Source organism: Vanacampus margaritifer, chromosome 16 (genome assembly GCF_051991255.1).
Source record: "Vanacampus margaritifer isolate UIUO_Vmar chromosome 16, RoL_Vmar_1.0, whole genome shotgun sequence".
NCBI classification, from domain to species: Eukaryota; Metazoa; Chordata; class Actinopteri; order Syngnathiformes; family Syngnathidae; genus Vanacampus; species Vanacampus margaritifer.
The window spans coordinates 5555019-5570673 of NC_135447.1; the positions used below are offsets into that span (position 1 = coordinate 5555019).

The window sequence follows — 15655 nt, forward strand, 5'->3', positions numbered from 1 at the left end:
CTCTCTTAAAGGGGAAGTCAACTTTAAAAAAATTATATGTTATACGTGACCTCACAAGTCTAAATATGACATTTTGATAAATATTACATTTGTGGAATATGAGTTATGCAGCCAAAATCCAGCCATTTATATCCATCTCAGGAGGCGGCCATTTTGCCACTTGCCTGAAGATGACATTACAGTTTGCTCAGGGCTCAGACAACAACCAATCACGGATGACCTGTTTTCTGAAGCTGAGCTGTGATTGGTTGTTACCTGAGACCTGAACAACTGTGATGTCATTTTCACTCGACAGCAAGCGGCAAAATGGCCGCCTTCTGATATTGATTGCTAGTGGGACTGCGTAGAACATATTGTCAAGAAATTTAGTTTGGGTTGACTTCCCCTCTAAATTAGCATGCTGCTTTCGCCTCCACTTACATCAGCACATTGACCTTGGTAAACAAACGTATCCCTAATCCTGCTAAGAATGTTCTCCTCGCCACAGGACCTCCATCTCTGCTGGCACAACAGACCTCTCTCAAGATTTGCGGTAAGACATTCCCTATCTGCCATGCCTCTCCATGGACTTGAGTGTCACAAGTGTCTACTGAGTGATATTTAAAGAGCTTCTTTGTCATGAAGACGAGGCATAAAAATTCCACATGTATGCATAATAAACAGGGGGACAGTCCGTACAAAGTAGAGCAGTAGTGGAGAAACGACCACCCAGTATATTTTTTTTACTATCTTTAATTAATATATTTTTAGTGCTTGTGTCAGTGTGTGTCGGTCATGGCTGAGTGCGTCTGCAGCCTGAGTCATCCCAGAGGACTGGGGCGTATGTGATTAATTCATCCGACAGATAGGAGAGTCACAAGAAACATATAGTGCCCTCGGACAGAGTCTGGTAGCTCAGATTTAGTTCATCAAATCGAACTAAATACACTCCAGGTCAATATTATTCCTGAATCACTTTGTCCGTTTGTCCCTCTATTCGTCTTTATTTATACTGCATTTAAAAGTCAGGATATGCGTTTTGGCCTTTCTAACTCAAATATTGTATAAGACCAAAACTGTAGAATTTCGAAAAAAAAAAATATGATATTTGCCAAATTGTGACTTATGACGGCTCAGCACCAGCGATATGAAAGGAGAAACTGCATATTAAAATGTTTTTCAATGTAATTGTGCCCTCGCCACTCGCCAGGCTTGTTATTTAGAGAGCGGGACAGTCTATGTCCTTCTCTTCCTTCCCTGGCACACTCCACAGGGACTCCTCCTCCAATGAAAGCATGCCTGAATTATTGAGGAGGCATTTTAAATAAGTCATCCAAAAACCTATTGTCTGACTGCATGGTAGAATTGGTAAAGTGCCAAGTCTGAACCCATTAAGAAAAATAACAGATTGGAAATCTTGTTGCGTGCTTGGTTACCTTATAAGCTTATTCATTATTATTATTGGGTGTTTAAGTTACTACTTGTTAGTGGTGAAAACATGCCATCTTAAGTGTAGACTTCATCTACAACAATATACTTGAAGGGGAAAGCACATAAAACAAAACCTTCATTTCTAAAAAAAAAAAAAAAAAAGGACACAATTTTGCCCAAGAGCAACAACAATATTCTTTACGTTACACCTCACGTTTTCTTTATGACAAAGAATTATTTAGTGAGATTCGTTCCCTTGATGATGACTGCTTACCAGAATTTGGTTCACAAAACTAGGCCAATGTGAGTATCTGAGGAATGATGAATTTATAATGCACACTTCTCACTTGAGTAAGAAAATAGCGGTGCAAAATAACCTTTTTATAATTAGCAAAGATTCAGTTTCTTTTACTTTTTTTTTTTTTTTTTTTTTTTTTTTTTTTTTTTTTTTTTTTAGAAGTGCAAGCAAGCTTTACTTGCTTGTGGTTTTTCATCTTGTTTGAAGTCTCAACCCAATTTACCTCAGCAAAATAGCCCCTAGAGGAAGAACTGCACTAGAGCTTAGAATCCGCTTTGTGGATGAAATGAGTGTTCCAAATTAATGTTGTGAAGAACTGTAGGCTAATGAGCATTTTCCATATTCATATGAAAAATATAAATCTTGAATAAAATGTTTTTTTTTTAACCTATCCTAATGTAGAAAAAAAGGGAAGAAAAAAGCGTATTAACGTTGATTAATTAAAGCGGAAGTCAACCCCAATATATATTTTTTTGACAATAATATATTCTATGCAGTATAAATATGATATTTTGGTTAATATTGCAATAGTGGAATTTGAGTTAAGCAGCAAAATCCAACCAATTTTATCCATCTCAGGGGGCGGCCATTTTGCCACTTGCTGTCGACTGAAGATGACATCAATGTTGCTCAGGTGAGCTGTGATTGGTCGTTGCCTGAGCCCGGAGCAACTGGCATGTCATCTTCAGTGGATTATGTTTCATAACCATAATTCCACCAAAGCGATGCGAAAGACTAATCCCTAGTGCATCTCAATTGTTTTTAGTCACGCCGGCCCCAGGAAGAAGACAATATTTCGCGCCCCCTAACTCTCCGCCGTGACTATAAACAGTATAATTTGTCGATAAAATTGTTCTAATTACTGTACACCTCTGCAGAGGGACTAATGCTCCTTGCACATTCTCTGACGATGAGAGTGCCACTGCCACCTGCTGTAGTGGATGTTCAATTACACTTTATTCAAGTACGGCAACAAAAAAACAAAAACAAAAAAAATAGAAGCTCACTGAGGTTTCACGCGCCCACCCTGAGTTATCGCAAACATTTGATTTCATTTATGGCTCGTTTGGGATTCCTCCCCCTCTCTAAAAGATAAAACCATAATTTAGAAACTGCATGTTACATTTACCTGTGTGTCATGATCTGAAACTTAAAAAAAAAAAAAAAAAGCAAAAGTAAATAAACAAATAAAAATTAATAAATAAAATAAAAAACACGTATTGTGTTGTGTTTCAACTCCGAGCAAATGGCGACAAAAAACATCATCACTTCCTTAAAAAAAAAAAAAAAATATATATATATATATATATATATATATATATATGTATATATATTAAAAAAAAAAAAAAAAAAACATTTATTAATTTTTTTTAATTTATTTGTTTAAAAAAAAAAAAAAAAGAGCAATGATGATGTCAAATCGAATGAACAATACTGAGCTCTCCTGAGGAAAAAAACAAATATATATATATATATATATATATATATATATATATATATATATATATATATATATATATATATATTTGCTTATTTGTAATTCAAAACATCATGTGTTGACACAGCTAAGCACATGAGAGAGGAGCAGAATGAATGCTCCCCGTCTCTATTTTGGAATAAATAAATTCCGTGTGCAGCAGCAACCATGAAAAAGGTCAAGCACTGAAAATGGAAAGACAGTTCTCTCGAATCCTCAGGATTAGTGTGTGTGGCCCTCTAGTGGCTGAAGTAGGAAATTGCAAGTAGAGTATCCCACAAAAGTGAATATACATATTTGTAAATATCCAATATCTTTTCAAGGGACAACAATGATGTAGTCAAGTAGTCAATGTACAGGTTGTAGAATTATGTGCAGTATATTTACTGTCGCCTCAAAATAACACAACACATTAATATCTACACCGCTTTAAAAAAAAGAAGAAGTGAGGGCTGTAAACTGACTACTATAAATTGTAGCATTTCTCCAATGTTGTCCCATGAAAAACTATACATATAATCACTTGTCACTTTTTTTTTTTTAGATACTGTAGACAAACACAAATCCTAACTGTGAACACACACAAAACTGTATTATGCTGGGAAGTTCATAATTATTTAAAATTCTATGACTTACCAGTTAGACTACGGGGACGGGCCTCAGCAAGATCTGAGATGGCTCCAGTAGTCACCGTCTTCTTCATGCGCAAGCCAGAGGAAGCAGCTCCCAGTGCAGGCTTTGTCAGAGCATCATCACTGTTGGCTCTTTTAAGCTGAAAATATAACCGCTGTTAGTACCAATAACATCTCATCCGTATGCGTGTGAGAAAGACAGCAGCAGAGCAGCAAGATCTCAGTTCTAAGTAGAATACCAAGTTTTGGTTTGGGCCTCACCCTGCTGAGTCTCTGGTCTGAGGCCAGCGTGTTGGACGATCTGGAAGTCCTCATTGCCGTAGAAGTGGCGCTGGGGGATGAAGAGGGGGCTAAAGAAGCCTGCTTAGCTCGCTCCTGGAGTCCCGCCTTGGGCAGCCCCAACTTGGTGGCACCCGTTTTCATCATGACTGTGATAGTGGACTACACCTGGGGGATGGGGGGGTTAAAAATATTTTGTCTAATTAGACAATTAAACTAACATTGACTGCACTTTTATAAACTAGTTCCTCTCTGTTGGTGTTAATGTTGTTGGTGCAGGTCAGTAAGAAAAAAATGGATAATTATTTATTTGAACTGAAATTCATTTGATGAGAGTTCCTTTCTGTTAAACATGTCATTAATGATGAGGTTGAAAGCTAAAACAAGACCATCACATGGTAGTTAAATTTAATTGGCAGTGGAAACATTTCTCCCCTCCCCTGTGGCCTTCCTGAAATCCCAAACTTTGAGAATCCCTTCTTACCAGAGCTGAAGTTCTAGCCTCTGTCCTCTGTGGGGCAGTATAGAGCCAAATTGAGCAAAACACTGACACTAAGAGAGAATTTTATTACCCAAGTCATGGGTGTCCAAACTTATTCCTCTGAAAAAAATAAGATGCAAGGGCCACTTTGAATCTTTTTTTTTTTTACCTTAATTTATCTAGATTCTAGCACACTAAACTAAGACAATCAAGCAATTGCATATTGTCTATATAGTACAATGCTTTATTATTATTATTTTTACTTCTACCCGAACTGCTTACTATAAAGCAAATAGTTTATGACTTCACAAGATTTTTAGGGTAGTCAAAACCCTATAACACAACCAGCTGTGGATAGAGTAGCCAAAAATTGTACTCAAGTAAGAGTAGTATTACTTCAAAATAATTTTACTCAAGTAAAAGTAAAAAGTAGTCATAATAAAAAAAATCACAAGTACAAGTAAAAAAGTGTTTGGTGAAAAGAATACTCAAGTACTGAGTAACTGCTTGAACATGAAAACTGATTTATTTATTTATTTTAAAAACAACATTAAATTATGTGCAAATGCTGACATCTTAAAATCAATCAAATAAAAAAAATAATAACTTTTTGAGCTTTTTGTGTAACTTCTTACTTACTGTCTCAAGTACCACTGTGATACTGACTTAAGTATATAGTTTGAGCAATACAATGCCTTTTCCTGCAAATATCACACCGTGGTAAAATTGTAAAGACAGCAAAGCGAGTATGCACTTCCTCTGACAAAAAAAAAAACATCCATGCAAGAGTAGCCTTGGGGCACTTAAGTAAATACTTTCCCGTTTGAAGTTCCTACAAAACGCTGGCAGCGGCAAAACATTAACTGCTTTCACCTGACAAGTACGCAGCGAACCGCAGTTACACAATTATTTATTTGATTTGGATTTTGAACAAAAGCGAGTGGCTGCCAGAGTAGCCCTATTTTCCTACTCCGACAGGATGTGGTCACAGCCTGTGACTGTGAGGTTGGCCTACAGTGTCTACAAAGGAAGAGTCAGCTGTGCAGAGTAGATGTGGGGAAATGGAAGGAAGTGGGCGTGCACTTCACAGAGGAGAATAAGCGTGGTTCATAGTTGTATATACCCAGGGGGGATGGCCCGTGTCATTGATCAGGGCAGCAGTGACTTGACCTTTCCTCTAGCTCCGAGGATATGAAACCACAAGCTTTTTTTCTCTTAACAATTTAAATGACCATGATTAGCACAGTTATTAATTATTGCTAAAAAAAAAAATAAAGGGTTGCAACACGTTTTGAATATATAAAATGAACAACCCTAACGGTTTTTCTCAAATTAGATATTGTAATCAGCGACAAAACCACCCCAAAATAAAGGTATGACCACGAAAATGTACTTCATTCTCAGCATCTTGGATTGATTTCCCATCTCCCAGTCAAATAAAAACGCCCTCATCCTTTTTGTAGGTCAAAAATGATTGCCAAATTCTTTCTCCTATATTTGTGACAACTACTACTTTCATAGATGGTAAATATGATAATAATGCTAATATATCACAGTTCACGTTAGTAAACTAAACCATTTCCTACTTCTGAGAATTGCAAAACTTGGATTTTTTTTTTGGGGGGGGGGGGGGGTAAAGTCTTCGTAGGAAGACGAGCTCGTCATCCTTCCAGTGGACTTCTACCAAAAATAGCTTCTTCCTCTTCTCTCAACTATTCCAGGCTACATATATGTAATTTTACTGAAAAGGTGGAAGCATTACACAACGGTTGATGGAAAGAAAATCCACAAAACCTTTCCTTTTAGAGTACATTTAATCTATTTTCAAATGTAATGCAATATGTTTGCGTGCGCTAGCACGTCTCTGATTTGATTAAGATTGTACTCTTTGCCATGACAACATCACCATCATATGACTAGAAGTCGTCTGCAGGCAACATCCCGTGATCCCGTCTCCTTGCATGGTCTATGTGTCGTTCAAAGACAGTTGAACAATGTGATGGCTTCTCTTCTTCTTCTCTTCAGAATGGCTGCCACGACTACATGGAGCGTCTTCTCAACATCAACATGAGATTAGGCCTTAATGTTGGGAACACCTGTCCGGTCCATTTATGTTTTCAAATATTAAGGATTCGATTTATAAAGAAAAGAAAATGGCTCATACGGAAGTGTATTGCATTCACTTGGAAAAAAATTAAGTCCTGTTTTTCTGACTAATTTTTGGGGGGAGATTTGCTTTTTTGAGTATTTTTTTTTCTGTTTTAAAAAATATATATTTTCCTCAGTTTTTCTGAATAATTATTTTTCTGTTTTTCTGAATATTTTTTTTAAAAGGGGGTTTCCCTCAGAGATTAGACAACAAACCACAATAAAGTATACACATTCATTCCTTTATTGAGAGCCATTAAGTAAAAATGACCATCTTACTGCATATGGAGGTATGCGGGAAAGTGTCCGATTCCGCTCTTAGCGAGTCTGCAACAAGTCACTTGGAGTTCAGAGGTTAAAAAAAAATTACTCCGAAAAACAGAACACCAGCTCTGTTTTTCTGAATAATTTTCCCCCCCATTTTTTTTTTTAAAATACATATTTTTCCTGTTTTTTAAAATACTTTTTTTCCCTGTTATTCTGAATAATTAATTTTTCGGAATATTTTTTGACAGAAAAAAAAATCGAGTAAAACAGAAACAAATATTCAGAAAAACAGAAAATAAAAAAATAAAAAGACTAAAAAAAACAAAGCTCCCCAAATAAATTAGGACAAAACAGGAGTTGTTTTTTTTTTGTTTCCAAGTGAATGCAATAAGCTTCGGTAGGCTCATAAGACATTTTTCGGGGGGGGAGAAATCTGAAATATTTCCTTAGTAGAACTCTGCCAACTCTGGAGCCAAAACTGCGTCCCACTTACTTTATGGTGGCCTAGTTAACGACCCAGATGTCTCAGACACAACCTGAGGTTAGCCTAGAGCTCAGCTTCAGTATTAGAAGACGATCTCTGTGAAGTCAATATATTAATCTAAATACAGTATAATACAGTAAATCTGATACAACACAATGAACAATGATCATTGCTTCTGAACTGTACCACAAAAATAAGCATGATATAGTATACACAGTATGCACATTATTTGCTGTCATACGCCCTATGCAGCCTCTAAATGAGGCTAAATAGCTGCTGCTGAACTGAAGGGAAAAGATGAGACAAGAGCAAGCGAGAGCACTTATCTTCTTGGGTGTGGATGAAACAATCTTCCACATCTGATCCGAGCAGTGTGGATTCTTTGCAGACAGGACGGGGCGGTGTATTATAATCACAGAAGGAAGCTCAGCATTCAAACACTTAACATGTCACTCACTACAGAAGATTCAATACAAGAGGAGGTTGACGTGCTGACAGGATCTCACACCCTCTTACATTAATCATAAATCATCATAATTTACAAACCAGTTTTCATTTGTGTTCTCCGTCTTGCGTACTGATAGCCCTGAGCACACAACAGCTCTCTTTTTAAGGACAGAAGCTATAATCAGTGAAATAGCTTGAGGCAAGGTAAATAAAAAAATAATAATAAATCAATCAATCAATCAATCAATCAATCAGCATCATCGCCATCTTCTCTTCATCCGTGCTGGTCTTTTTTGCCAACTGGTAATAACTTTCGCAAGGATGACGTAACTAAACAAATGTGACATAAGCCTCAGATGTCAATGTTTTCATAGCCACTGTTAAATATGAATGGAAAACAAAGACTATTCCAGTTCAGTGACTCATCTGAGAACGCCGTTCTGCCTCAGACATGCACAACGCACCGGCGGAATTGGGCCTTACATGTTTGCAACTTATTATGTAAAATGACTTGAAGCTCTTTCCAATTTTGCAGGACGATGACAACTATGACCTTCATTTTATTTTATTTTTTTCAGGAGAGCTCAGTATTGTTCATTCGATTTGACATCATCATTGCTCTCCTTTTTTTTAAAAACAAATAAATTAAAAAAATAATAATAAAATTTTTTTTTCTGTCTTTTTAACTCTTTGACTGCCAAAAACGTTAAATAACGTTTAGTAAAATCCTATGGAGGAGTGCCAAAGACGTTAAAAGACGTTTTTTTCCAAAACAGAGGTGAAACTAACCATTTTCTATAGTTGATTACTGAAAAACGGAATAAGGTAGAAACAAACTTTTTTTTCTGATGAAAGATGAGAGTCCAATCTTTCATTTGGTAGTATGTGTGTTTCCATAGTCCAAACACATAATTTTCTGTGGACCTTGAAAGATCAGTCAAAAATGCTTAAATCGGCTGGCACCCACGGCATCCCTTTTCTGAAAACGTCTGTCAGTCAAAGAGTTAATATATATACATATACACACACATATATATATATATATATATATATATATATATATATATATATATATATATATATATATATATATATATATATATATATATATATACATATACATATATATATATATATATATATATATATTTTTTTTTGTATGTCCTATGACCTTCAAAGCACTTGACCTTAACCACAACTGACTCCAAAAAATATTTCACTGTATGAATTTTTTGGTTCTTAATGCAATACAAAGGTAGGAAGAGGAAGCATACACTGTGAAAGGAAGTGACAAAAGCGCTGGAAGCGAAGCCGGCTTCGTTCCTCGAAAAAATCTTGTACAGGCAGAAACGTTTCAAGACATGCGAGTGCCCAAAAAAAAGACGCTGAGGACGTTTAACGGCTGCAATGTATATGCCAAGTCTGGAGTGGCGCTGTAGCGCAGCCACAGGGAGTTAACGGAAAGCGTAGAAGAAGAATCAGCAAAGATGAAGAACCACTGATCTGAATATATTACTGGATAGCCAAGACTTTTGAAGCCGCCAGGCCGCCATATTACTCCTCTCAAGAAACATTTCTCGGCATACGATCCTATTCATTTACAGTATGGAAATTGGAGAACATTTGAGATGCTTTCAATAAAATTTATTTAAAAAAAATATATATATATACAAAAAAAAAAAGTGGCGCAACCGGATACATCGCATGTAATGTAGCAGGGTTTTTACTTTCTGGGGTTTTAACCCTGCTTATAGTTTAGCCCATTATACAAGTCTGAACAAATATTTTAATATAATATTTTCCATTTATCAGTGTTATTTCCAAAAATGTGCAAATGTTTGAGATATGTTTGAGTAATGTTTGAGATGCATAGTATCAGGAACGCCAGTGCTTCGTTAAACATTGCTCGACAATAAAATGTGACCTCACTAGTCTAAACACGACATTCTGATTAATAATACATTTGTGGAATATGAGGTATGCAGCAAAATGCAGCCGTTTTTAATCCAGCTCAGGGGGCGGCCATTTTGCCACAAGCTGTCGACTGACGATGACATCACAGTTGCTCAGGGCTCAGGCAATGAACAATCACAGCTCACCTGTATTATGAAGCTGAGCTGTGATTGGTTGTTACCTGAGACCTAAACAACTGTGATGTCATTTTCACTCGACAGCAAGTGGCAAAATGGCCGCCTTCTGATACTGATAAAAACTGCTGGATTTTGCTGCTTAACTCGTAATCCACTAATGTAATATTAACCAAAATACAGAATTTAGACTAGTGGGACTGCATAGACCATATTATTGTTAAGGATTTTCGGGGGGTGGGGGGTGGGGGGTTTACTCTGGAGTGGTCTGACTTTTACGCTCTTCCATTCTGGTGTAATTTAGATCCCACATCCTATGGTATGCCAAGGCTGTAAGCATGTGGGTAGAATGCAAACTGTGCTTTGGCGAGGAATGAAACGGGCCTTAGATTGTGGCAAGAAACTAAATTTGGTCTGACCACACCCCTACTCTGCTGTCACAAACAGCAGAGCTACACGAACACTGCACACGCTTGAAAAACAATTTCGTATTCACTCAAAAAGAAATTAGTAGGCCTGCCGTTGCTGCAGATGCAAGTGGAACCGTCTTCTATAGAATGTTGACTGCAGTCAGTAAGCTCAAGATGACTTCTGTGACACCCTTTTTTCCCCCCTCAATTCTAAATTCTCATTTTGGGAAGCAGCACCACTGCCAGGTTGTTTGAAACGATCTTTTTTAAATATCGACCTGTCAAGGGTACGATTGTCTAAGAAATTGGATTCAAACTGCTGTTACTGATTTCTATGCTATTTGTTTTTTTGTTTGTTTGTGTTTACACTGTACTGTATGATTCTTTTTTCAAATTTAACACTATGTCACCATTTGGTAAATTTCAAATTTTTTCACAAATCTCTACCATTGGGATAGACTAATTATCTGTACCGATATTCAGCATTTTGACAAATATCGGCATTGGCCATTTTGAAGTATCATACGGCCAGTAATTGATCAATTTGAAAAAAGTGTTAACTTCAGGGAACTCATTATTTATATTTTCAGAGATGCTGATGACCCTGAGAGATCCCGGAATTTTTTCTTAGATGTTTTTTTAACCAAGATCTCTATTGACTAAAATTTCTTTTTTTAATTCCAATAGTTTACAAACCCTAAAAGTTGTTCACTAAACATGTGCTTTTTTTTTTTTTTAATCCAAACATTTTAGAGCTGGAGTTTATTTTTATTTTTTTTAATGCTAATATATTTTTCCCTTTTAGTGAAAATAAATATCAGCTCCAAATATTGGTTATCAGCGTCTTTGACTACTAATACCCGTGTTGATGATATTTTTGCATATTATTCTAAAATGTTTATAATGGCTTGTTCTATTTAACGATACTATAGGACTATTACCAAGAATTTTTTTTTTTTGGGGGGGGGGGGGGGTCCCTCTCACTTGCTTTAAGACCTGAGTCAGATTCTCCACATGGGGTGTGAACACAATGGTGGTGATTCAGCCGAGTGGGCGTCTTTACAATACTGCTTTGCCACGATCTCTGTTACTACAAAACCAAGGCTTCCGCAACTATAGACATCATTCTAACCACTGTGGTTACACAATAGAGATGCTGACACATTCATTGTCAAGTTGAAGTTTCATTGAATAAAACATGTGGCTCATCTCTTGTGATGCAAACTCATTACTGTATAACAATCTTTAAAATGGGCAGCAAATGGCTGGTGTGACGCCAACAATAACATCTGGTCACAACAACAAAAACATTAGAAAGTCTTTAATGTCCGAACCTTTTTCTAATACAACACAATGCATGCAGTGCCTGGCCACATCAGCATCTGTATAATAGCGGATTCGAGGGAGGTGGTCTTCTCAGAGTCATGAGCTCAGCTAAAATGAAAGCAGAAGAATGTATTATTATCCTCGTGCTGCCAGACACTCTCTACTTTCCCCTCTGTGTTCCTCTTTAGTCTGTGGAGATGTGAAACTGATGCGCAACCGGATGCGAAACTCCATCCCAAAATCATAACCAGGGAAGTTGGAGCATGAAAATAATAATCTGCCAAGAATTTTGGTGCAGCTACAATTGATTTGCATTGAGAGCTGTTGGCTCTGGCTGGAATCTACCGGGGCCTTTCTAACTGTTCGTGCTCTTCCCCCTTTCATGTGGGCTCTCGCTGGGTTCTCCAGCTTCCTCCCACATATCTACATAATTCAGATAGTTGTCTGTCGCTGCATGTGCGCATGCTGGCAAACCTTGGTTGCACCCTTCTACAGTATTGGTTGAATTCATGGAGTATCATAATTGTCAAGTATGTGTTTTTTCTCTTTCTTGGTGAAAAAAAAAAAAAAGATTCTCTTTTCGTAAACCCAGTAGTATCACACACCAATATTTCACCTTTGCTAATACAAAGATGGGAAATAATACTCAATCAACATTAACATAGCTAATCTAGTCCTAGGAATGGGCGAGTATCGATGCCAGGTATCGGTATTGGGTCGATACCTGAACTTATTTCAAGGTATCGTACTCGCGACGGCTCTCTTTTGGCCGTTTTACGATCAAGAAGTAGAAATTAGAAGAATTGAATATTGCCATTAATTTCATGCAATTTTAAGAAAAACGACTATACTGTGATATATCGGTCTCTTTAAAATTATGTTTTTTTCGGGGGGCGGGGGTAATGTATCAAAAGTACTTGTGGTATCGGTGACTACTCTAGAGTTGAGTACCCATATGCGTCAGTCTGAAAAAAGTGGTATCGAGCATCCTCACAGTAAATTCTGTAGAGTCATTTTTTATTTACATATTTACATTTACACTTGGAAGAGAGTAACATATTCAGAGTAAGTTTTACTCTAAGTATTTTTAGTGTACACGAGAGATTTTGCTTATCCCATGAAAAAAATAAAATAAAATTTTCACTCGAGATTTTTCACACAGAAATTATAAGGACATTTTTTTTGCATGGAGAGATTTTAACTAAATTTTACTAGTTTATTTGAAAAAAGTTACTCAAGGGTTGAGGAACAAACTCACGACCTTCAGCTTGGGAGACTCTACCACCTGAGCTATGCCACTCCTACTGTTTGCTTACATCCAAAAGGAGACCAAAAACATTGAGAGTAGATTGGCTTTTTTTTTTTTTTTTACTCTCTTCCACGTGTAAGTTTTACTCTGTTTAGAGTCAGACCAAAATAAGCTCATATTAGAGTAAAGTTTACTGCAATGCTTGAAATCAGAGAAACTGCACAGCATATGTTTAAGTAGCAGGCAATAATGTTTCATTCCATTGGAGTAGTTATTGTGGTTATTTTCCATTGCAAAGCAGTTATGTTAACAAATGCCAAAAACCAAAATAATATGCATTTGCTGCTGTTTTCTTTCAATGAAATGTTCATGTTAAATAAGAAATATATTTCGAAGGCACATCTGAATTTTGACCGAAATTATGTCAAATCTCTCTCAAAGTTTCATGGGCATGCATGGTGAAGTCGTTTTGAATTATCTTGCTAACAACATAAAAATGCAGGCAAAAGTATAACATTCTTAAGTTAATGCATTTGATTGAATTTAATTTTGAATTGGTCAAGACAGAGTTTTATTGTGTGCTTGATGTGCAGTCGCATATACTGTACGCTTAGTCATGTGCCGAGCAATGACTGATGCATTGGACTGCCGCCTCTCAGCAGTTACATTCATGCATCAGGTGGCCAAGAACAATAATGCAAGCAGTAACTAAGATTCTCATGCAAAGTTCATCAGCCAGAGGCAGTGTTTCAAGTTTCTTCGAGCCAAGCTCCCCCGAGGGCGAAACTTCCTGCTCTGATGGTGTCGAACTTGGGAGTCGGATAAACAGCCTGAGCCACGTTATACAAACTTCTGCCGCTTTCCTGCGTGCATTTAGAGTGAGTGGGCGGATTCCATAGAAACACTTGCACAGCATCCATGAGAACAAAGCTCAATGACTTTCCACAATGAAGCATCGTAATGCATGGGCCAGGCCAAGGAGAGTTCCACTGCAGCTTTTTGGGAGCGGAACACTTACGCTTTCCCATTTCCATTTGATCCTCACCTCTCAGACAAATATTTCAAATTTTTCCCTGCTCGTGCTCGCTTGGAAACTTGCTTGTCCTGTTTACCGAGAAAAGACAATCTAATAATATCTGCGCATCTGTCACCTTGAAAGACATTCTCAACACAATAGCAGGAGCAAGCATGACAACAAGACACGTCAGCTTTATGTCATATGTGGTCCTGATTAGGGCCCGACCGATATGCTTTTTTTGAGGCCGATGCTCAAAAATACTGATTACCAATTAATCTGCCGATTATTTAAAAATATATATCTAATGCATCAAATTATCCCCCTCCCCCCTCCCAAAATTCATTTTTAATGGATGTCACTTGCGCACAAATCTTCGCTGCTTTGAATGACTAGTCCACAATATGACCTTATCAACAAATTTTTTATGAAGTATACCTGGTTATTGTATAGATTTATGTGTCAATAATAAAACCATTCTTATTTGTTTACAACTGCTGTAAAGCATTAACCTTTTCTTTTACACCTTTTTATCTTGTGTTATTTTCACAAGTCTTGGGACTTATTGTGCTAACCTGGGACCTCGGGATTGTATTTCGTGCCATGTCATGTGGAAATGTGTTAAGACAAAAAATAATAATCTTTGGATGTTTACATCCTTGAATTTTAAGAAAATAAAGTCTTTCATTTCTTGAAATATCAACTTTAAATATAACGTTTAACAATGACAAAATAAAACAATAAGAAAGTGAAATAAGAATAGAATAAACTAAAATAATAGCACCTGAAAAAACATGTAAGAACAAATATTGACTGTTCCTGTGCGTTTTGGCCACTTGGGGGCAGTGTGGTGCCGTGCATCCATGCTGTACACACTTCAAGTGAGTACAGAAGAAAGTTGCACTTGAATTGTATTAAAATAACTCGTTTTTCACACATTGGGAAGAATTTGTACCTTTGCAAAGCGTTATCTCACGTGTGGGTATGTGTCCTCTACAGCATTTGTGCCTGAATATTCGTTATTCGAAGGAAAACACCCCCGAAGTCGATGCTAACAGGAAGTTAGCATTTGAATGGGATCCTCCCTTCGCTTTTAGCATTAGCGATAGGCTAACGATGTTTTAAAAACGAAGCATGTTTTGTATTTCAATATACAGTGGGTGCCATTCTTATTGTCATGCGTTTAGTTTTACAGTTATCTCCAACTGGGGTGTCATTAAACATCTTAAAGGACGCTTAGGGACAACAGAATAACATACCATACGCACTCGCTAGTTGCTAATGCTACACAAGCAAAATGGTGCATTCAGGGTACTTTCATAGCGTCTGGATCTTTCGCTGTTCTTCGATGACAACGCTTTAAGGGGAAAATAATCGGCCATATGGCACAATTGGCCGATTGTTTTGCCCGATGTTTGAATTAATCGGCGGCCGTTTAACCGGTCGGGTCCTAGTCCTGATGATCCATTACAGAAGCAGCATTTCTTGGACAATGCTTGTCAAGTATGTTTTGTTTTTTTTCAGGTGAAGAAATTACTCTCTCTCCTAGTTGATCTACAGATGGAAAATAATTTTGAAATCCCATATTTGAATGCAAGTAGTCATTCTTTCTCCTATAAAGTGAGTCACTGTCACCACTGAAGAT

At 37.0% G+C, this 15655-nt stretch overlaps 2 protein-coding genes across 9 annotated transcripts in view; one reads left to right on the forward strand and one right to left on the reverse strand.

Moving 5' to 3' along the window:
- Positions 1-15655, forward strand: part of zswim7 (zinc finger, SWIM-type containing 7) — a 78471-nt gene that overhangs the window by 55436 nt on the left and 7380 nt on the right. For 2 of the 7 annotated variants that reach the window (XR_013288650.1, XM_077547129.1), the window contains 2 exons: positions 488-532; positions 6603-8926. Coding sequence is in view for 3 of the 7 variants with exons in the window: in XM_077547129.1 (XP_077403255.1) it covers positions 488-532; positions 6603-6648 (91 nt within the window). In the remaining 4 variants the exon portion in view is untranslated. Of the gene's footprint in view, positions 1-487; positions 533-5555; positions 5970-6602; positions 8927-15534; positions 15554-15655 lie in introns of those variants that run through there. The other 5 variants (XR_013288651.1, XM_077547127.1, XM_077547131.1 and 2 more) reach the window with 4 other exon arrangements.
- The window catches only part of specc1 (sperm antigen with calponin homology and coiled-coil domains 1), a 52306-nt gene that overhangs the window by 34362 nt on the left and 2289 nt on the right, over positions 1-15655 (reverse strand). For both annotated transcript variants that reach the window (XM_077547118.1, XM_077547120.1), the window contains exons 2-3: positions 4079-4264; positions 3822-3957 (exon numbers count right to left, since the gene is read on the reverse strand). In XM_077547118.1, coding sequence (XP_077403244.1) covers positions 3822-3957; positions 4079-4243 — 301 coding nt within the window. In that variant the 5' untranslated portion in view covers positions 4244-4264. The remainder of the gene's footprint in view (positions 1-3821; positions 3958-4078; positions 4265-15655) is intronic.